We start from the raw sequence: 23,659 nt of genomic DNA on the forward strand, positions 1-23,659 counted from the left end.
ACTTGTTAGACCTGAGCGCACAGACACAGATGGGACCAGTTACTCTATAGTCAGGATCAACTATAAAAACATGTCTTGTGAGGTCTCAGTCAGCTTAGACCTCTGACCACCCAAATCTAATCAGTTCATCCTTGAGTCCAAGTGGACATTTGTGGCAATTATGCAGAAATTTCCTTTAGGTGCTACAGAGATATCAAGCTGAACAGAGGGATGTACAGATAAACATAATAAAAAAACGTAATACCTCTCTGGCCTTAGCTGTTGTTTGCGTGAGGTCATAAATCAAGATTATCCTTGAGGTGGTGAACATCTGAAAAGGAATCTGGAAAAAAAGGAAACGTATTAGATTTTAAGATTTGATGGCTTTGTATTCCCTCAAAATGAATAGATTATAAACCCATTGTAAAAACAGCATTCCTAATTGTACCCCTTGATAGGACTGTTCCATAATACATCATCTAAAAGGTGCAGTTGTTATTTTAAGTTCAATAATCACTTCCAAAGCTTTCCTCCACAGCTTACGTCAGTCCTCACCACATATACTGTACATGACCATCTGTATCACATGAGCAGAATTCCACACACGCTGACCTTGTGTTGAGATTTGTTTTCTTCACCAAAACACTGCTTCCAAGGTCTTCAATTCCAACGCCCCATCTTTTCACACATGCACAGACACACCGTAGTAATCGAGTGGTTGTAATCCCCTTCTTCTCACCATCACTTTGGCTTTCACAACGTACCACGAGACAACAGGATATAGACAACATCAGTGAACATTTGGAATTTTCTGGCACAAAAAGGATTCAGCACAACTCACATGACAAGTGTTCAGTCCTGAAGAGGTGGTTAAAAGCTCTGGAGAAGTGGACCTTGAGTTAAAATTACTTTGTCAGATGAAGGATGTTGTTCAGCATTGTTCATCACAAGCACAAACCTAAATTATAAATAAATATTATACAAATACGAAGGTTAATATGTTTGTATGCACATGTTAAAAAAGCAAGACAACATAAGACGAAATAAAAGACACAACACAGACATCTGCTTTTTACAGTTTATTATTTATATATATATTTATATATATATATATATAAAACTACAAAAGTAAGACTGTTTCAAATTCATAGACAGCTGTCCATATTATATATATATACATATATATATATACATATATATGTGTATATATATATTCCACAGTCCTCATTTTGGATCCCAATACAGTGATCAGCTGATAGTTTCTCTCTCTCTCTGTGTTTGTGTTCTATTGCATAGAAAAAGGCACAGCTCTGAGGTCTGTGTAAAATACAGCCTTCGTAGAGGGAATCAGCCTCAACTGCGGTCAGTCCTTGTCTGCAGTTCAAACCGCTGCACACTCGGTCAGCGCTAAAACCGATTCGGTGGCAAACACTGATCAAAAAAGTCTCAGGAGCTCGAATGTTGTTCATACTATGTACATTACATTTGGCATTGAAGCGTCTATGACAGGCTTTGGAGTCTTGACATCTGAAGGTTGGAGACAGGGCTTTTGAGTATTGCTGCATGAACTGTTCGCCTTCAACTGGAAAATGATGAACAAAGGAGTACAAAAGATGTAAAAAGTTGTGGCCGCCACCCCACAAAAAATCAATAACAAAGCAACAAACAGACAGATAAACAAGATAATATAACTACCTATGTATATAAAAAAATGGCTTCCACCCATAATTCCACACTCAGATACATTCCTATCTGAAGTACATTCCTACCACACATTCTGTACACACATTTACAATCCAAATGATCACTTCACATCAAAAATAAATATATTTACACAGAAAAGAAAAAAACAATATGAATAAATAACTTCATTGACAAAAAAAAAAAAAAAAAAAAAGAAACAAGCACTCCAAAATTCAAACATAGTGAAAGAAACAAGACACAGTTGTCTACAAACAGTATTAGTTGGTGCTGCTATGTGCTCGGCTCACGCTCAGCTTTGAGTTCAGTTAAAAAGCAGGTCTCTTACACACTAACTGAAGTCAAATGCACACTGGGAAGCTAATGATCTGCCATTGGAACAACTTTTAAACTCACCCTGTCCTTGCTGCTGTTGGCTAACACAGTGAGCTGAGTCAGACTGGATTCCAGATAACGCATTCTGTCCTATTAACAACTACCATGTTTGTACGAGCTGGGACGCTGCTAGAAATACCATTAACATACCGTTTTACACCACTGCAAAACTGTGTTGGCAAACACACAAAGGTTTAGGATTACTTAATGACTTTGATGGAAAAATCAACCATTAACAGCCACCGGTGATGTGATGTACCCTGCATTACTGGACTATATCAGAGTCCAGAAATATATTTCTGTGAATAGCTAGTCAAATGTAGAAGATATGCATCATTATAGGATACAGCGCACAGCAGCTACTACAGTGTCTAAGATGTCAACATTAAAGCTGCACTCATCAATACTTTCTATATTACTGGATCAAATGATTAATGTGTTGTTTGTCGTGATGAACCCACAGATAATAATCAGTAGCCATCACTTTTTGTGCCAAAAATGTTTCACAGTGGCCAATGCAGGGGGGTTAGTGTTTTGAAACAACACAGTCTTTTGAATGGTTTCAGTATCAGGTTAACACTGTGGTTTGGGTTTCCTCCTTCAGTGGAAATCCGTGTTCAAATTATTTACGAGACAGATTTAGCCCTCCTGCTCTCGCATGTGTTTAAAACATACATGAGCTTTTGGGTCAACCTCAAAACTGTACTGCACAATGTACAAGAAGTGAGCAGAACCCTGAGATTTGGCATGTAAGGGCCCCTATTCTAAACACAAGTAAACATACTCTTACAAATACAGGGTTTGTGTAATACTGTACGCCCTGCTGCAATCTGTCACCCAAGTTGCTAAATCCGTAGGAGCCAAACCAAAAATAAGGTATTCCTGCTAAAATATTCACTTTTCTTTGTGTAATTCTGAGAAATGTATGGGGTCACACTGATACCACAAACGACTTTTCCTGCCATCAGTGACAGCTGTTTTGTTTTGAGGCCTGTATGGCCAAATTAAACATGTGTGTGGAGCCCTAAGCCTCTGCTAAGGTTGCACTTTTCAGATCATCTACATCCAACTGGGACCCATGAGTCGGTGATAGCGCTGCTGCTGCTTCCAATGTAAACACGTCAAGCTTTCCCGTGGGTGTAGCTCATTTGAATTCTGCTGTAACTGAATCGTGATAACCAGCTCATATGACCAAGCTCATGTAAAATAGCATCCAGCACAGTTACATGTGTCTGCCAATAAGGAAGGGAAAGGAAAAAGTCCCAAAGTGAATTCATAGACTTGATGTATACAAGAACAGACATCTCCTTCTACCAAAAGAGTTCAACAAACAACCTGGCGACGTGTTTTTAGAGCTCCTCCCAAAGCGTAATTATATAGCCAAGCTTACATGTAATCTAGCACACTGGTAAAACAATGTATTCCTCGTAAAACCTTTTTTAGGCTTGCTTTACAAATAAAACATAGCATCTGTAATAAGATAAAGATTAAATAATTATTATTTGATCATGAGAAATTACCTTACTTAACAATAGGTTTAATACAATACAATAAATTAAAAAAACAAACATTGAGGAGTGACCTCTCTAGGCTGTTAAAGTGAAAAGAACTAGAAAAAAAATACTGTAAAAACAGGAATTGAATAAGTGGTCATTTTGAAAGGCACTCATCTGCTAAAAGCCATGAATACAGTGTGTGTGTGTCATGTTTATGTGTGTTCACCTGTATTTCTGTACTTGTGAGGAGTGTGTGTGTCCCGACAACGATAGAATGATTGCAAAAATCGTCCAGAATGAGGACAATTCTATTTCTTTTATTTACAGTTACTCCTCAGGGTTAAGGCTTAGGTTCAGGTTAAAGATCAGAACAAGGACTAGGTTTACCTTTAGGGTTAGGAAACGATGGGAGTTAAAGGAGGTCCTCACAAGTATAGAAATACAAATCTAAGTGTGTCTTTGTTTCCCGGTTACTTCATTTCCATATTTGGAAAGGCGAGCACAGTGCATGCACAGTGTTGTGTAGTAGTAGTAGTTGTCATAGTAGTACTAACTGACATCACCATCGATGTTTACAATTACCGACCTTTGAAAAGATTTTTTAAAAAATTTAAACAAAGTAAAAACAAGAACCAGGAAAATCAATCCCAAATTTTCATTCCAGTCTGTTCTCCGGATTAAACCGTCTCTGTTTCTAAGGTGGTGGTGTCCTCGAGTCACGAACCCACCAACACCTCCATGATGTGGTCCAGTTCTGTCAGATCAATTTTGAAAGGCTGATTGGCTGAAACTTGGGGGGTGGGGCCGCTGTACGGTGACGCCAGCGATTTCAACAGGTCGTCTGCTGTCACCACCGGTGACAGTTTGGCGAGGCCACCACCTGCCGTCACGCCCACTGCCCCGGCCGTTGTACAGGGGTCAAAGTCATACATGGACGTGTCGATATCGGCGAACAGGACATCGTCCAACGCCAAGTCTGAGAGAAACCCCGAGGGCGAAGAAGAGGAGGGAGGAGAGGAGGAAATGTCTACTAGGCCACCAGGGGGCAGTGTGGGTAGCGTGTCCATTGGCCGGAGCTCAGCACAGCGGCCTTCCACTAGGAAAACACCAGCTGCCTCTGGTTTAGCACCCATGGTCCTGCAGTCTCTGGGTGAGCCTGTGGGTGATGGGGAGAGGGGTGCTAAGTGTGGGGGCTGGGTGGTTGGTGTGGGAGCTGGGGAGGTAGTCATGGTCGTAGTATTAGCTGCTGCTGTCCTTGTTATGGCTGTGGGAGGACCCAACTCCATGTCACTCAGTGTGGAGGGGAAACCGTCATTGGATAAGACAGGCACAGGGACACCGGGGGACGCCTGGCTCAGAAGTGCTGATGGGGGAGACTGCGCCGGGGGTGGTGACAGAGGAGGAGTGGGTGGGGAGGGAGCACAAAAGGCTGAATCTCCACCATCCTCCTCTAGCAAAGAGGCTGGAGTGAGACAGGCTTCAAGAGGGGCGGGACAGGACTCTACTCGGTTGGGGCAGGCCTGGGATGCCTGGAAGTTGGGAGGCACCATCGGGTGGGGCGAAGGCGGCGGAGCGATCACCGGCATCAACAGTGCAGAAGGCTGGGATACCTGTGCATTCGCTGCCGCGGACAGAACACCAAAAGATGGTGGCGCCTCACGGAAACCCTCATCCATGGGGTCATCGGGTGGCGGTGAGGGCGGCAGGAGCAGCGGCCGCAGGGAGCCTTCCTGCTTGAGTTCGTCCTGGATGCGTCGGAGCATGTTGTTGATGAGGACGCGGCGCTCCAGGCTGGGCTCGCCAAGCGGCCGCTGGCTGTACAGCTTCATGAGGGAGATATTGAAGATGGTCTGCCGCTGCAGGGTGTAGGACACCTTGGAAAGACCCTCCGGACCGACACCTAGTCCCCCTCCCGCCACCGACGCCTCCAGCGTTTTGCCTTCCAGCCCCTCTTCATCCTCGTCCAGCTTCCGCTTCGCACCTTTACCGAACATATATCTGAAAAACACAAAAACCAGGGGACAAGAGTTCATTTGGTGCTCAAGTAAGAAGTGAATAATATATAAAAGCAATCATTATGTAGGACTGCATCTATTTATTGTTGGATTATTGAACAGATTAATTGCTTTACCTATAAAAATTCACAAAATAATTAAACAAAAACACTCCCAAGATGTCACTTTATTAAAATGTTAGACAAGTTTTTAGAAGGAGGATCCAGCAAATGTCATTTTATTTCTGGTCCACTAGCCGATCAATAAATCAACGATGTTTTTTTTTTTTTTTGCTTGATGTCTTCCAAAATTAACTGCAGTCCTTGTGTGGCCCACTCAACAATTACATCACCTTACACTGATTTGTCATGGTGGCACTGCGCTTCAGCAAATCTCATTCAGGCTGTGGGTGTTCATGTACCCCCTATGGGTATATCAAAAAATGCCAGAAGGCAGTGGTGAGAGTTCTGTGACAATTCAAATCCAAGTCCCTCCAAAACGATATTAATAAACTAATATCCTTCCACAGCTAGTCATGATTTAAATACAGGGTTTCCCTTCAGCAGCGGACTTTTCATTACTTTCCATAACCACTTCACAACACGTCCATGATCGAAACCTGTTCTTCTGTCCTGATTTATAAAAGGAGTTTTGAAACGAGTGAAACTAGATCTTTGGCCTGGAATACAACCCAAGCTACTCTGATATTCCAAAGGCTTCACATCTGACATTTGTGTTTGTTTCATGTTGAAATCCACTAGGCCGTCAGGATCTCAGCGGAAAATGATCACTGTCAAACCAAATCTCACCTCACTGGAAACACCGCCATAATCACCGGTGAAGTTTTCAGCCTGAAACCCTGCAGCTTAACCATGGTGATTCAAGAAGCTGCTTAAACACAACGAGCTTACTGCAACAGGGGATTTAAAGAAAAGAAAAAAAAAAAACATACATTGAAACCATAAGCAGCTGCAAAGGGAGCTTCACTGCTGTGCACTGTAGCCCAGCACACACACAAACAGACACACACAGACACACACACACACACATACTAAGTTATGTAATAGCAGCGTTCCCTGCTGTACCACAGGATCATAGGCCAGATTTAAAGCCCAACCCCCCTTCACTCTCCCTCCTCCTGCCATATTAGAATAGCACATTGAGTTACTTAGGAGGGGGACGAGAGACATACAGTAGGAGAGGAAAGAGAGAGAGAGCCACAACAGATCCCCTAAACATGTATATTCCAATAGTTTAACAGATCTATGCATCTGAAAACAAAANGAAAGAAAGAAAGAAAGAAAGAAAGAAAGAAAGAAAGAAAGAAAGAAAGAAAGAAAGAAAGAAAGAAAGCAGGCATTGCTGCAGTGTGTTTGACTTTAATCCAGGCTGACAGGCTCATGCAGCCAGTCGCTGTCTACACACACACACGCTGCGCATGCGCCTCCTCACACACACACACACACACAGACACACACACACACACACACACAGACACACACACACACACACACAGACACACACACACACACACACAGGAAGTGTGAGCTGCAGGCCCAGTCACCACGACTGGTTGGTTGCCATGACAAACAGAGTCAGCTGGGAATTCACCCAAAGAGATGACAAAGAATGGGATGGGGGAGAGGAGGAGGAGGTGGGAGGAGGAGTAGGTGGGAGGGGGGTGGTGCTGGGGGGCAGGAAGGAAGAGGAGGAAGACGAGGAGGAGGAGGAGGAGGAGGAGGAGAAGTGAGAAGAGGAAGTAGAGGAGTAGGTGAGAGACTGGTCTGAAGACTAGTGGGAGGGAAATGAGCAACATTCTCTCCTCCCTTTAGTAGAACTACTGCTGAGCTGCCTCTGAGCAAGGCATTTACACCCTAATTACATCCTTAAGACTGCTGGCTGGTTCACTGGCTGAGCATATAGTTTCATTTTAACATTTTACTGCTAATGGGGATGCAGAAAAATCCTTGACCGTTTGATTTAGCTGCCATAGAATGAACATTCGTTCATGTTAGCCGTTGAATGAAGTGATTATGTACAAAATGATGCCGTCTACGATGTTCTCAATCAAAATTAATCGTCGGAAAAGACAGATTTACCTTCTAATTCAGCTAACACAGTAAGCCTAAAACAGAAACTAAAAAAGAAAGATTTATTGGGTTTTCATGTATATTATTGCTTAAGCTCCATAATGAATAATACTGTAGTCTTAATATCTATTATGGTCAGGTAAAGGTGTATTTTGTATTATTTTTTGAAGGGTTTTAATCCTTAATATTTACATTATTTAGGTAAATTCACATCATAAATAACAGTCTAGGGTCTTAACCTCAGCATTTAAACTTTATTTCTCTCCTGGAAAGCATTTTGGCTTTATTTTGATCCAAACAAATCACAAATACTGAAGAGAAGCTGTTCCACATACGACACCCTGTATGTTATGACTGAAGTCCCTGTTGCAAAAGCGTTATAACATGAACTATTAATTAGCTTACAAGAAGCCGCTAGGTGTATTTTTTTTTAACTCTAACTTTGCTCAAAGCTACGTTAGCTGCTTCCCTAAGCTAACAAACAGACATAAGAGTAGTATTGATCTTTTCACCCCATCCTGCAAAGAAGCTCATCTGTCAAAATGTAGAATTGTTGCTTTAATCATACACCCAGCAGGGCCATTTAGCAAAAGAAGAGCTGCTGAACATGCAACTACAAGGCGCAATCAACCTCATTAGCTTTTATTAGCCACTAAAACTCACTTGTTAGAATTACAGTGGCTGCCAACCTGGCTCACCAGACAAAATTAAGAGTGGCACCTACAAAACTTTCATGGTGTTAATTGCATTTAATGCCGGAACTATCCTGACAAATGGTATTTTGTTATTAGAGGACTTATGACAAATCCAGTAGTATATTATACTGCCTGCTGTTGGCTCGTCCCAGCTATATGTCCATATATTTCTGCCAATCAGAAAAAGACGAGGAAATCGGAGCACAGAAACTGATATGTTCAGGGTGAATAAAGTGTCCCCCAGAGCACTGACAGGTTTATTTTTTAACTCTAAAATCTCCTGCTTTACACAAATTTAAGGAATCCTTCTCAAAAGTATCTTGTGTGTAAGGACACGTTATGTCCAATAGGTCTCTGTCACCTCACTGGCAGGACATCAGTTAAACAAAAGTAATACAGGTGATGGAAAAGTTAGACATAATCATCTGGTAGACAATATATGCCCTCGAGACAAGAGTTGTTGTCATAGGCACTCTTCATAAATGTTTTAGCTGTATCACTGCTTACTTCTTCTTTAATTAATCTCAGCCAAGAAGGCAAGTGCGATGGCTACAACTCAACATAACAAGCTCTGTACAGTAAGAAAACAATCTGGAGTGCAGCCATGGATTTCTCCTTTCTTGCTAACACTGAATGTAATTTTCGCACTCAGTAGCCTGATTGAAACATCCTCATACTAACATACATGCTAGGATCAACTAAAAATTACATTTAAGCCTGTTAATTAGCATAATTTTTGTGTTTTTACCAGTTCTTAGGGGTTGTGAGGGCTGGACTGGCATCAGACTAAGGTGTGTTAGACTTGGGGGCATGTCTGAATAAAGAGGCCTGTATACTCTGTCCACAGCGCCTGTTTGATGATTGGACATCATCAGAAACACTTCTCTGATTTTGGGATTACACGGGGTGTCAGTGTCCGACCCTTTTGGAACATATGATCTCACATTTACACCCTTCATCGCGTGATTGACCGACTGTACAGAGGGGAGAAAATAGGCCGACTTTAAAACTTCTTTTCCAGTTCACCTTTCATCTTTGCCAACTTTTCATATGAACAGTGTGAGTGTAATGCCATGAATATTACCTCCACCGCATCTTTACAAAGTCAGTTTCTCACTTCAGCTTTAATCGTGGCAGCGTGGGACCACTGTAAACACTTCTGACATGCTGTGCAACTACAAACTAGTCCGAAGCATGAGGACACTCGTGATATCGAGTACCGACCGCGTATCCAAGGAAGAGTTGCCAGCATCACCAAATGTTTGACTGACAGGTGATCTCTGGGATGTGCAGAAAGGTTCATTTTGACTGATTTTTATCAGTTTTTAAATGTGTCTGTGAATGTAAAACTGAGAATAAGTCGACATAACTGATGGTTCTGACACAGTAAATGTGTCAACATCTATTTTAAACGAATACTTTTACATTTATTTTCTTAGACGATTCAATTCATTGTAACAATTGCTGCACATTTTTCTCAGCTGTAATGCCCATTAAACCCATTAAGACCACATGTTAACCCACAGTCACTTTAAAGCTGCTGCACTGCACCGCTAAAATACCAATTGTATAACAGCAACGCTGTGCGACAAAAATACACAAGTTAAAGACAACAGCCGTGTTAAATTGGTGAGATTTTCATAGATTTCCAAGCTACCACCAAAAACAGAGAACACAATAAGGTGAAAAGGACAAATATCCTCTGTGTCCATGTTGCATTTTGGTACTACACAGAATGAGAGTTGTTTCTTTGTTTAGGGGTTTAACTGACATTGGATGTCTTTAGGAGCTGCACTGCTCACTTACATGCAAAGCTGTCATTTAATTTTGCTTATCATGTTAGATTTTTCGGTTTAGGCCTCCAGTTTTGGACTTGAATATATAAACCGTTGTTTTTGCATTTCATACAACGACATACACTTTGTCAAAATAAAATGAGCTTAAACATATTGTCATTTTGCTTTTTTGATTGAAAATTAACTGCTTTATTTAGTCGACTACTCAGTAAATTAGTCGACAGATGAAAAGATAGAAAAACAGCCGTCCTGTTTAAAACACATGGGTTTCTACATTTGCTGCAGCTGCTTATGGATCTTCCAGGAAAATGGCGAATCAGACAGTGTCAGAGAGAGACAGAAACAGAGAATCAAAGAGAGAGCAACAGAGATAGTTTCAAAGCAGTTTGCGGGTGTGTGATTGAGAGCTGAAGCAGCTGCGCATGTCTGACTCACTGAGTCATGGCGGGTGTTTAGGCACACACACACACACACAGTAACACACACAGCAACACACACAGAGCAGGCTGACATACCAGAGGTGCCCCACCCCTTACATTCCACTTCATTATCCTTCTCTTCCCTTCCCTTCTCCTCCACCTCTTCTCTTCTGCACTCACACTTTCTTTTACCTCTTTTCCATCTTTCTTCTTCATCCTCCTTCCAGTCTTTGCCTCACACCCTCCCCCCTCCATCCTCTGACTGTCAAAGTTCACAGGCCCAGAACCATCCTACACTCTATGAGCCATGTCTAGATATGAGCACACGAGAGGAAGAAAAACAGATCATAAATGAGTGGAGGAGATAAAGCACAGCAGTGGAGGAGGACCGCACTCCAAAATGGAGCTAGGGGTCTTTACTCAAGGTCACTGTGACTTAACGCGGATCATTGTTAACGGTCTCGCAAACTAGGCTCTTAAAACTACCTTTTCCAAAAGATTTTCCATGAGGTGAATACAGCTGAAGCTCTCTTCAGGCCTTACAAGCAAAGACGTGACCAGCTGTGACCAGAAACAACCAAGCTGCAGTTGTGAAGGTCGGCACTTTAACTGATTTTGTCTGCCAGAAGGTCATAACTTTTATATTTGACAAAAAAGTTGCACTGAAGAGCATTCACTGTGTGTCGTAACAGTAATCTCTGAAAGATTTAGTGTCTCTACTGGTGTGATTTAAAATAATTGTGTATCAATCAAACTGGTTAACACCCATCAAATCAGAGGCTGATAACTGGACACGACTTCACTTTAATAAAAGTCCAATACGCACCCATTATTTTATCAGTCTGTGTAATCAATAAGACTTTGTGTGGAAAGCGTCTCATTTCCAGATTCCTTCTTTTTTCTCTTGCAGTAGAAAACATCTTGAAAATTGTGCAGAAGATACCAAAGAAATGAAAATCAATGCGTAAATTGTTGTTTCCAGCGGAGTGATCTAATCCATGAAAAGGAACATTTCTGAAAATAAACACTTCTCTGGTTTTGCCTGCAGCCTAAAATATCACCAGATATGCTGATAGAAAACCAAGACCCGACCGCAGACTGGCTCTGCCTCTATATGTGGATACAACCAGGCCCACACTGCTCGTCCCATTTATGAAAGAAGTGATGAAGATCAACGACAATTGATGAGGAGAAAAGTACAATAAACCTGGATCAAAATGTGAGACTTAACATGATATAGATCTGCACGATACTTGTGGCTAAGTGTATGGCAAAATAGGATTACATGAAACGCTGATGATGCCTTCAGGGAAGTTGGGCTTTTTGAGTAAAATAGTAGATTTAAAAATTTAAATAACAGCAGGACTAATTTCATCAGTATAAATGAAAAGCCCAGAGTAAATCTGATCATAAAATGGTGGTTAAAAAAATCAAAAGCACAAGTGTTTTACAGATTTTTTAGGTGAGGTCAGGTGTGTGCAAGCATGGGAGTGTGTATTAGCCTGCCAACTGTGCTGCAAACACACATTAGACATGTGGGCTGAGCATATTATTCCAGGAGCTGGCTGTAGTGAGTATGTGTATGTGTGTGTGTGTGTGTGTGTGTGTTGTGCAGTAGTGCAGTGCTAGTGGATGGACTCTGCAGTGATATTATGATCCTGTAACCGGATACGCTGGTTTCCATGCCTGAGCGGCACATCCACCCCTCCCCCTCACCTCCACATCGGGCTATTTCAGGTTCTCTAGATGCACAAAGTATGGACACACACTCCACTGCTGCAGGTAGATGAAGGCAGCACCGTGCCGTATTCTCAGTGCAACGTGCATTAATCTTGGCATGTGCTCGCATGTGAGCAGCAGCAGCAGCAGCAGCGCACTTGCAGTTTTCAGCCGTAACTGTGCAGCCACTGTTCCTCCTCACTGTAATGCACCCGGCTCTGCACATGAGGACGACACTGTCCAACTCACTCTGTGTGTGTGTGTGTGTGTGTCTCCCTCACACACATGCATAGACACACACACACACACACACACAATGTCGAACTAGTAAACACATTCCAGACAAAACCCAGAGGAAGAGACAGTGCGTTGTAGTGCTCGCTTGACCAGACCCACGACGCTCAATAGCAGCTACGCTTCCACACACAACTTAAGATACAGTTACACCATGACGATAGCTGCTACTACTACTACTACTGTTCTTTCTACCACTGCTGCTACTGCTAGAACTACAACTGCTACTGCTACAGTTCTTCTGTCTACTAATATATTAATACTGGTCTTATGACACGTTTGAGGCCTTACACACATGCATCAAGACCTGGAACAATTATTACACTTCATCATCAAGAATTCGTCTCAACACACTGTTCGCAATTTTTCCACTAAAACTTTCTCTTTTGCATCGACCTGCAATAAAACAGGCAAATGCCCCGAACCAGGAAAAAATACAGTATGCGTGTTGTTCTCCTACAGCTGCTCTCAACCACATTCTGACTCTCTGTGGTTCTGAAAAACCTGCAACATGGAAGTGGCGTCATTACGCTGCTCAAGACAAACCGTCAAGCAAATCGAGATTTGTTTCACATGTGTGACTTAAAGGTGAAATCCTGATAGGAGATCAGGAGACGTTGAATAAAGGTCAATTACATATTGAAGGTCATTTAATCTGCTTTTTGATCTCAAGTGGTTTTAAGTGTAGTCTTATAGCCAGCTTTTAATATTGTATTATTATGATGGACATGAGCTAGAATATGCTTTAGATTGTGACTACTTTAGTAAATTATCAAATTCTTAATTGAGAATGAGCTGAAATTCTATACATTTGACCCCAAACAATATGACTAATTTGGAAAACGCAATTAATTTTATATTGCTGAAAAAATGTTCTTAAGTGTTTCTGTCTAACAGCAAGAATGGAGGACAGATGGTAGATGACAGGCCAAACCAAAATAAATAAGCCAATCGTGCGGCTGCGTGTGCGCCCGTGTGCCACAAACGTGCGTGTGTGTGTGGGGTTTCCAAATAGTGATCATAAACGCTCACATGACAAAGGTCAGCTGGGTATCAGACAGGGAATTCACTACGATCTCTTACATAATGACAGAACCGGTTACAAAACACTACAGCTCCTACTGCGCAACATGCAGCATCCCATTAATAAAGCAGCACTGGTGTAAACGCCAGCACGGCCAGCTCAGGTTGGATTTAACCACTTAGAAGACTGATGCTTGCTTTTAATTAATAAAAATCTAAAGACCCTCTGGAAGTCTGACATGTTGTATTTCAAAGTTTTGAATGCATTACTATTCATTGTTTTGACTTGAAAGAGCGGTTTTCTGATGTCGACTCGCTGTATTCGAGGTGCAAGATGCAGGGTGTCAAGTTACTCAGGAGAGTCTTAATACGCTGTAGTACCGATCACTAACATTGCATGAGGTGCAAAGAAAATGCAGCAAGAAAGGAGTGCAAAGGTCAGGGACGAACAACAGAGTCACTGACTTCAAAGCTTTTTCCCTTACTCATGATAAAACTACACACACTCGCCAGTTGATTAGGGACATACAGCTTCTTGTGGGGGGGTTGTGATTTCTTATATTTACTCCAACCACGTTAACACAACTGCACAGGGCTACACAAAACATGACAAACACCTCTCAGTATGAAGAAACCCAGTTCAACAGGAGGGAGGTTTTACAGGTTTGTTATTCAGCTAGGTGTAACCAGTAGCTGAGAATAAATGTAGAATCAGGGAGCAAACTTCTGCACAGAAAGTACACCGAACACTATGAGTCAATCATACCAGAGACCTGACAGGTGCCTTATTCCCTGGGATTAAATGTACTCTCTTAGTTAAAGGGCCAGTCCACTTTTATATAGTTTAACACGTGTCCCTCATACAGAATAGTGCAGGAACACACACATGCACAGAAGGTGTGCGAGTGTGCACCTCAAATATCTGGTCATTAGTGTATTCACACACAAACTCACTGAATCCCTCTCATACACACTCACACTTAAGTCTATAAATAAAAGGCAGAAGAAGAGAGCAGATTTAGGTCAGCAGACGTGTCTACATGCCGTGGAGCGCTCCACTCTTTCCACCGAGCCACCGAGGGAGAAAACAGCTTGACACTTCCAGTGACAAAGCCTCAGAAGCTACAGAAATCTACAGCGTCAATATGTCTGGTCACTGGGTGTACAGTAGAATCCACCTTATTACTGCAGTATCTGCCTTATTACTGCAGCATGCACTATATCACAGCAGAATCGGCCTTATTACCACAGTGCCCACCTTGTTACAGCAGCACCAGCTTCAGTGCTGCAAGTGTCATCATTTCTACTGCAGGCAGCTCCCTTATTACTTGACTATAATCCTTATCATTGCAAAACAAGCCTCACTACTGCACGTGAGGCCACACTGCTGCAGTGTGAGCTTTATGGCAATTAATGCTTACAGATATTCAGCTGCTGGAGGTATACAATCTATAATAACCTACTTTAGCCATCCGTCATTGGGTAGGTGTTGCAACAAACTTGCATATTATCATCGGTTCAGGCCTTACAGATTGACAATAAAAGCCTGCAGCTGTCAACCTCTTCTGCAACGTCCAAAATATTTTCATAAAAAGGCTCTCTGCAAATGAAGTGTTTCACCACAGCGCCTCCAAATCCAAAGTTCTCCTCTCCCGGCTCGATCTATTAAAACAACAGCAGTGAACTGGGAGAGCTGCTGGGTGCAAAAACCAAATCATCTTAACACAAAATAGAAGATGATTTGACCAGAATTTCACCAGAGTGTTATATTAAAAACACAGTTTTTTTTTAATGCATCCTGGACCCAACCAGGAGTTTAGGGACCTCTCGAGGGGTTCCCCACTCAGCAAAAAAAAAAACTCGGCTTCCCTCTCCCCTCTGTGGTTATCTGCTGACTTACAGTTGTATAACTCTGCATCACATCTGTCTGCTCCTGAGATCCGATCAAACAGCTCTCTGTGGTCTGATGCGAGTCTATATTGTGGCTGTGGGTCCAGACTCAGAACCTCTTGACTTTAACGTGCAGCTTGCGGGTCACAGCACACAGGAGCGACTGAAGAGGTGCTGTCAGTGTTAGGAGCTTGGCTGCTGTGTTGTGGTGGTGGGTGTTACGAAACAAGAGGCCCCTGCACACTCACCCACAACAGCTCCACTGACTTAGACAGTCCCAAACACTGGAAACCAAATCACTTCACGCTGCAACAGCACAGGTCACCACTTTACAGCAGCTGTGCAGGTGCCCAACACCATGCTGCACTCTCCAGCTGGTAAATAAAAGGTGCAGTTTATGTGATTGCAAATGGCATTCATGAGAGTGAAGTCCATCTTCTGTGCTGCTGCTGCTGCTGCTGCTGTTGTCCACACAGATCTTCAACTATGACGACTTACCCGAGCCACTACACCAGGTCCCCCCGACACAATTTAAATTACCGTGTTGGGAGTTTTTAATTCTAATTTATGTCGTTTTATGAAGCCCAATTTATGAATTAATTTCTAGATAGAAAACAGCCGAAGGTAAATCCTCCGTGTACCCGCCGTGCTGGCCGTGTGTGCCAGCGGCTGCGTGTATTCTGGGAGAGCCCTCGGTGTATTTTGGGTAATGAAAAGTTTATCACAGACTTTTCTCGGTAGTAATAAAGTGGAAAGCGGCGGCGGCTGCTGCCTCGGCTCCGGGAACTGGAATGAGTTTTGGTCAGATAAAAGACTGAGGGTCAGTGGAAGTGTAAGCGTGGACGCGTAATGGCGAATATTATCCATTTAATAGGAAAACTTTTCGGAGCAGCCCGCTGCCCCACAGCGCTACTGAAACAGCAGCCGTCCCCGTCTCTATTATTCATTAGAAATAGGTTAGACTGCCGAGCCCTGCTCTGCTTCTTCGGCGTCTCTCACTTCGCTCTCACAAAGGTACGAAAAACTGCGTCTTACCACATCCAGGTCCGCCGGAGGTTTAAAGAGAAACATGGAGGGGGGTATTTAAACAGTCCCGTCGCCTACAGAAAAACAATCCGTCCTCGCTCCCGGAGACTCTGTCACACAATGGCGCTGACAGGAGGAGAAAGCTGCCTCCGCTCACAGGAACGCTGCTGCCTTCACGGACCGTCGGAGCTGCGAGAGAAGCGAGGAAAGGCGTGCTGCACGTGCGCCTTTGCCTTCAAATGCGGTGTCACTGACGCGAAAACGTAGAAAGATATTATCCACGCGAACACTAACCTACAGAAAATGTTTCCTAAAGGTTACCCATAGGTTCCATGAAGATTACAAAAAGCAGCCATAGGTCATAAAGTAACCTTCAGGTAATGTTCCCTAGATGTTCCCTATAGAATCCCTGAAGACAAAAATGCACATTCAGTCATGACATACCCTTCAGATTACATAGATGACATAAAGCAACCTTCAGTCATAAAGTAATGTTCATGGAACCTCAGAGAACCTTTATGGAACATTCAGGTAACTTTCATTGTGACCTCCAGAGAACATTCCTAGAATGTCCAGAGAATCTTCAGGGGATTTTCCACAAGGTTCCCTAATTGTGACCATTTTATAATCTTGAAGAAACCTTCAGGGAATGCTCTTGCAATGTTCAGGCAATGTTCCCTAAAGGTTTGATGCTTTGACTTTAAGGTAACCTTTAGGAAGACTTGCAGCCTTCACAGAACGTTCCCAGAACATTCAGGGAACCTGCTGTGAATTTTCCTGAAGGTTCCCTAAAGGTTACAATACAGCAACCTTCAGGGAACCTTTCAGAGACTGTTCCTTCGGCTCCTGGGTCATTAAGGTACATACAGTGGAAACTGGTGTTAGAAGCTTCGGATATTAGATTTTGTCCTTCACATAATCAGTATCTTGTATCTGACTTCTATGTAACTGTCATGAAATACTTTGCTGATTTATATTCGATGTTAAACTTGTAATTCTGGACATCTGTCGGTGCCAGAGCCTCCTTACAAGTTCTCCTCTTCAGTACTTGGAGATGAACTCTGCAGATAGCATTTAGTTTTAAATTAATGAATTTGCATACATTTCTCAGAGGTACTTACACATTTGACAGTCTTCAGTAAGCATCAGTTTCGGTCATTAGTAATGTAACAACTGCATAATTACTGACAGGCCACGATCAATTCAGTCACGGTAGGCAAGTTTACGAGGCGCACCTGAAGGCAACAGGAGAAGCTGAAACCGAGCAGCTGCCCCGAGAAGCGGCGTCAACTTTGCTCCGCCCACCCCTCCACCCACCCACACACACACTCACATACACACACACACACTCACACGGTGTGCTCCACAACATTGTACCTCTTTCTGTCCCTCTCAGCACAAGACTAGTTAATTAACAACATTTTAAAAGTGTAAACTGGAATCTGCCTTCATGTTGTCTGGACCTCATTTACATACATATTTTTACATTGGTCTGTGCTGCTTCTTTCTCATTCATCTTTTATGTCTTTTGCTCTTTTGCATGCACTGAAAACTTGGAATCATTCATTAATTCCTTAATTAACACAGGGCTGATCAGTGTTTGCAGAGAAGAGCAGCGGACTGACACCCTGCAGCAGATGGCAGGATGATGTCCGGTAAACTCAAACAAAACCCAGCAGAGTGGCTCCTCGAGGACAAAAACAGCAGCTCAGCAGAGCATCCCGGGGCACAACATGGGCATCTAAGACCGTTTGTGGCCCTCGTGCCCCCTGCTGCACGCTCACCTAGATGTGCACTGATACATTCACAGCACAAGTGTTCCTGTTTTCCAGACAGGCGGCCTGTTCTCAGGGCAGCCTTTGATCAACCTGCTGTCACAAGTATTTCCATCTATTGCGGCCAAGTGTTTACAGAACGCAGTTATTCCCACAAAATCATTCAGTTTCTCCTCTTTTTTACAGCAGAAAACAACATTGAGACCCTAAAGGTGCACTAAAACCAGTCCACAGCAGCAGTGTTTCCATTATGTGTACTCTGTGTATTTTAAAGTACCACATTGAAAAAGGTTAATGGAAATGGCAACTTTTTTTTTAGATTTTTTATTGTAAAGTCCCCCAATTTCGCTGTAAAGTTTAAATGTTTCCTTTAGGTGGTTTTTCACTTTTTCTAAAAAGAGTTATGGAAACACCTTTTCTGTTCTAATGTCGCAAACATTTACCTCACATGACTAATCAGCTGTTTCTGCTTTTTTTTCATAGTTTTTGCCTCCAGACAGCATGAAACGCTGCCAATACCAGCTGACAGTAAAGAAGAATTAATGACAACTTTCCCGATTGAAAGCAGTTACTAAAAATCTAGTTGTTTTTTTTTTGTTTTTAGTTGGCAAACAACTGTTCTTTTCCGCTTCTCCTTTTCTAGGTTTCTCTTTTCTGCTACATTTTAAAAGTTTGCATTAAATTCTTTAGACATCTATAATGGAAACATGGCTGGTAAAGGCCTGGTCACACCAAAAAACACAAAAATCATCCACAGAACTTTGTGAAATATTCGGTCCTAGAACCTGACTGTCAGGACATAAAGCTAAGCTACTGCCAGCTGGTCAAACTAACCCCCAAAGTTTCTTTCCGTTCTCCTTCTTGTGCTGTTTGCAACACTCTGGCATTTTGTTTTTCAGGCTGAACATCAGTACATTCAATAAAAAGTTTTGGAATAGCTCACAAAACTTGACGAAAGAAGCAAAACCTTGTCCATCTTTGAGATAGAAACAAGTCCTCAGCAATTGCTTTCAATCTGGAAAGGTGAACGAATGAAGGATAACAAAGCAGCTGATCAGTCAACAGAAGTGTGTCAGATTGGGATAGTTTTTTCAAATTTTGCGAAAATGCACAGAAAAATGATTCACACGTTTCATGTTTATATCATCGACTCCTGTCTCTTAACTTTCTGCAAACTATTCCTGTTTTGTGGAATCTGCAGTTTGTTTTCTGTAAGTGGCAAGTTCAGTAAAAGTGAACAAAAAAGCTACAATAGGTTGCTCTGTTGTGGGCTGCCGGGTCGGCGCTGCCAACACAGCTCGCTCTTGCAAACAAATTTGCTGGTCAAAAGTCACCGATGTTCAAAACATAAATGCAGAGATTTTATCCGCTAGTCGCAGTGAGTCCATCGATTTTCTCCTGGAACTTCACCTGATACACCACTGCCGCGACCGGGCCTTAAGTCACGATTACATGAAGGTTGAGAGACGCCAAATCATGAACAGTACGGTGTACGAGATTTTTATAACGGGCTAAACTGACTCAGTATTACAGCCCAATTAGTGCAGCCTGCGGAGCAGCTGGAAACTGCTGGTCAAACAATAAAAGACAGGAGCGCTATGTTATTCTTAGCAACAGGGATGTATCTCAATGTATCAGGATTATGCAAACACTTTAGCCTGAATGGAACCTCAGCCGCACCGAGGCTAGCAGGCGGGTTATCCGGGGTAGTTCTGAGCGCGTACGCATACGTAGCTCCTGTGGTGAATGGAGATCTGATTTTAGTCCTGCGTTCATCTCTCTGGACTCCGAGTTGACTCATGAATGCTGAGCAGCGAGGAGGGATGGCTCTAAATAAAGATTTCAGGTCAAAAACAGGAAATGGCTCAGTGAGCAGGGAGGGCAGGGCCATAGCAACACCAACTGGATAGCAGCACCCACAACATCCCTCCCTCCCTCCTGCCCTCCCTACATCTATCTCTATTTATTTCTCCCTCGCTCTTCTTTTATTTCCCTCTCCGAGTAAATTCTGCTTGTTCCACGTTTTTCTTGCCTTTTGCCTTAACCACATTTTGCTTCTTCTGCCGCTCTGATTCTGTTTTTCTCTTCCATCTTGTCATTTCTTCTCAGGTTCTGATGTCAACTCAGTCAAATATGTACTATAGAAACCAACACAATCATCATCTACATGAAAGAGAACACGTTAAAATGCTAGCAAACGCTCAGTTCTTTTGTTATCACGCTCTCTTTGTCTGCGTGCCTCAGTGCATGTCTCAGGCCGTGTGTGTGTCACTATCAGTCTGAACTTGAGTGTGAACCTGACTCACGGTGAGTTCACTGGTCCCACTCATCAGCCAGCGCATGAAGCGACATGTTGCTTCCATCCATCACAGTGTTGCACCTTTGGGTGGTAACGCGGGGGGATTACAACTGCCACCAGAATTAGATCAACCACCATCATGCTCCGTTTATACTCGCCGTGACCACACACAGTGAGGTTTTATATTATCAGCCTCCATAAATTCAGGCAGATACAGGAGCAGAAAAATGCCAACAACCGGAGCAGTTGATTCATGCTCACATGTCTGTGTTACTCATTAGCTCTGTTTACCTGAACGACGTATTGATTACGTCTTCTGTTGCGTATTTGTCTTAGTAATAAAGGAATCACTTCTCACTACAGGCAGTAGGCGGATGACTGATTGTGTGAAGGGTTGAATACATGCACCACATCAAAAGTAATCTGTAGTAATCTGTACAGGAAGAGCTAGTTTAGTAACCTATTACTGGACCTGTTTACCACTACAGTGTAGACTATGAACGCCTCTACTCTACTCACAACAAGACTTCAAGAAGCATCCACGCAAACAGACAGACATAACAGATATTATACCTACAACCTTCAACCTAAAAATGTCCCACAGATGTATGAAAAAAGTGAGGAACAACCAAAAATCTTCAGCACACAAACTAGTCCTGAAAAACAGCTCCAGATGTGGGATATTAAACTGTTATGAGCGGACAACCAAGATAAACAGCAATATTGGTTTTGATGGGAAGTCCAATTTTCTAATCAGCTTAGTCAGCCTGTTGTAAAAACAGTTGTAAAATAAAACTCTTCCCAGTCTGTTTGTCGTGAAGCCTCAAGACTAATTAAAAAAACACAACTAGACAGAAATAATAAGTATTTATGCTACACAAATTGTGTTAATTTGTTGTTAGCTCAAGTGTAAAACACAAGGATGTAACAAAAAGATGCCAGACGGCTGCATTAAGGGAAGCACAGGATCCAGTATTTCTTGTTTTTTGCCCAACTTTTTGCACTTATTCAGCTGATGAAGCATCTCTTTTAAATCCATATGTAGAGATATAACACGACTGTGATTTATTCTTTCCTCTCATGCTCATCGAGGCTTGTGTTTATGAAAAAAAGCAGTAAAGATGGAGGAGTTGGACAAAATATCGCCCATACAGTTTAATAAGACAACAGCACCTCCTCAAACTTGATGGCTGCAGTTGATTGAATTGGTGGCAAGTTTTAAGACCACTTTGTGATGAGCAGGTCCACCTGATATTTTGTCTCCATTGTTTCTCATCATTTCAGATTATTACTCAATGGTAGAGACGACCTCGACCTAATGCCAAAACTACCCAGATTTAAGTTGCGTCCCACGTGGGAACTATAAACTCATACTGAAGAGCACAGACGGGACGATTTCACCTTTGATGATACGGGTTTGAAAATCTCCAAATTAAAATTTTGGAGTATTTTCAACAATGTTGGCTTAAAAGGAGGAAGAGAAAGAGCAGATAAACATCCTGGTGTGCTGGCAGATTTGAGGAGGGTGTGTGAAAAGAATATTATTAACACTATTAGACATGGGCGTGGCACACAGGCCCAACATGGAGAAAAAAAGAAGGCGAGGGGGGGAGACAGGGAGGAAAGGAAGGGAGGGGAAGGGCTCTACACCAAAAAACACCCATCTGCTTTCTTTCCCATTCTCTCTCCCTCCCTCTTTGTCTCTACCTCCTCCTATTCTCTCTCTTTGTCTCTTTACCAGTCTCTTTATTAGTGTCCATCATCCCCCCCCCCTCCTCCTCTCTGCCCCAGCTGTTGCCTCAGCCACATGCACCCACACAGGATGCTTTATCCTCGATATGATATATCCAGGATTAGTGCCACAATTTACCAACACACCACTACAGCTGATCTAAACACCCACACGGTCGCACGCGAAGCTGGACGGGGACGGCTGGAATCTCTGTCCGTCCACCTCCGCCGCACATCTTCCTTTCTTCTCATTACAACTGTGACTTCAAACACTTGTTAAGTGCCTTGACTCACAAACTTCAAAAGGGGAAGTACAAGTAAGCAAAGCAAGTCGGCCCTCCTACGGCGCTGCCATTTTAGTCAAATGTGCTCCCGAAATGTAGTCATGCTGCTGAGACTCACTGGCGGTTTTCTTGTCATGCAGGTGATCTAAGCATGTACACTCCTCCTGCTGTGACAGGAAGCTTATAGAAGTCATCAAGAGGCAAACGCTAATGACAAGAAGAATATAAATTTACAATCTAATGATTTACAGTTTATAATTTTCTGACTAATTAGCTGGTTAGTGATTCAAATGTATCAAATATTGAGTCAAAAGCCTACAATCCAGCCCATGTAAGTGAGACAGGAGCCGGAACACACAGAGCTGGTTGATAGGTACTGCAGTGTCAGTGCTGCAGGAAAACAAATGAAGTGAGTTTGGGGCATCTTGGTGGACTTGGTTGCACATCATCCCTCTTTCTCTCTCTGTTTTTCTGTCGCACTCCACTGTTTCCTCTCACAATATGACAAAAAAACAACACAAAGCAGCCCCTCCAGGAAAAAAAGAATTAAAATCGTATTATCACAAGATCATGACTTCAGACTTTTATCTCATGGCTGTCACGGCCTAATTATATCATTACATGTCTGTCAAGATGACAAATGGTGCTTTTTAGTGTTTTTCAAGAACACGTGAATTACTGCGCTGTTGCTACATAACAAAAACTGTTGTCTGAAGATGATTCCGACTTAAATGCGCTGTTATCTTGAGGCGACGGGCTTCCGTACGACATGATCTATTCAAGCTGGTTTCGTTATTGAGTCACTCCTATTATCCGTGAGATAAAAGTTTTGTTATCTAAACAAAATTGAACAATTAAGCTGCGATCCCAAGCAAACTGTTTATCTCAAGATTATGGGATAATTAATTATCTTGAGATAACTGGCGTCAGCAACCGCAGCTGCTCCAGGCTTTAGCACAAAACTGACAGTTTGTGATCAAAACAATGTCAGGCTTTACAGCAACAACTGTTGGCCCAACTCGTCAAAATCACTGCACAATCACGCGGCAGTGTGTACTCGAAGCTGTGCTGAG

The 23,659-nt window shown here is 42.6% G+C and overlaps 1 protein-coding gene across 2 annotated transcripts in view; it reads right to left on the reverse strand.

The window, feature by feature from the left end:
- Positions 1–1,045: 1,045 nt before the first annotated feature.
- Positions 1,046–23,659, reverse strand: part of sertad2b (SERTA domain containing 2b) — a 47,100-nt gene continuing 24,486 nt past the window's right edge. Inside the window, exons 1-2 of one of the 2 annotated variants that reach the window (XM_008276500.1) lie at positions 16,507–16,627; positions 1,046–5,549 (exon numbers count right to left, since the gene is read on the reverse strand). In XM_008276500.1, the coding sequence (XP_008274722.1) occupies positions 4,268–5,545 (1,278 nt within the window). In that variant the 5' untranslated portion in view covers positions 5,546–5,549; positions 16,507–16,627 and the 3' untranslated portion in view covers positions 1,046–4,267. Of the gene's footprint in view, positions 5,550–16,506; positions 16,628–23,659 lie in introns of those variants that run through there. The other variant, XM_008276501.1, reaches the window with a different exon arrangement.

This window comes from Stegastes partitus, unplaced genomic scaffold, assembly GCF_000690725.1.
Source record: "Stegastes partitus isolate 25-593 unplaced genomic scaffold, Stegastes_partitus-1.0.2 Scaffold75, whole genome shotgun sequence".
NCBI classification, from domain to species: domain Eukaryota; kingdom Metazoa; phylum Chordata; class Actinopteri; family Pomacentridae; genus Stegastes; species Stegastes partitus.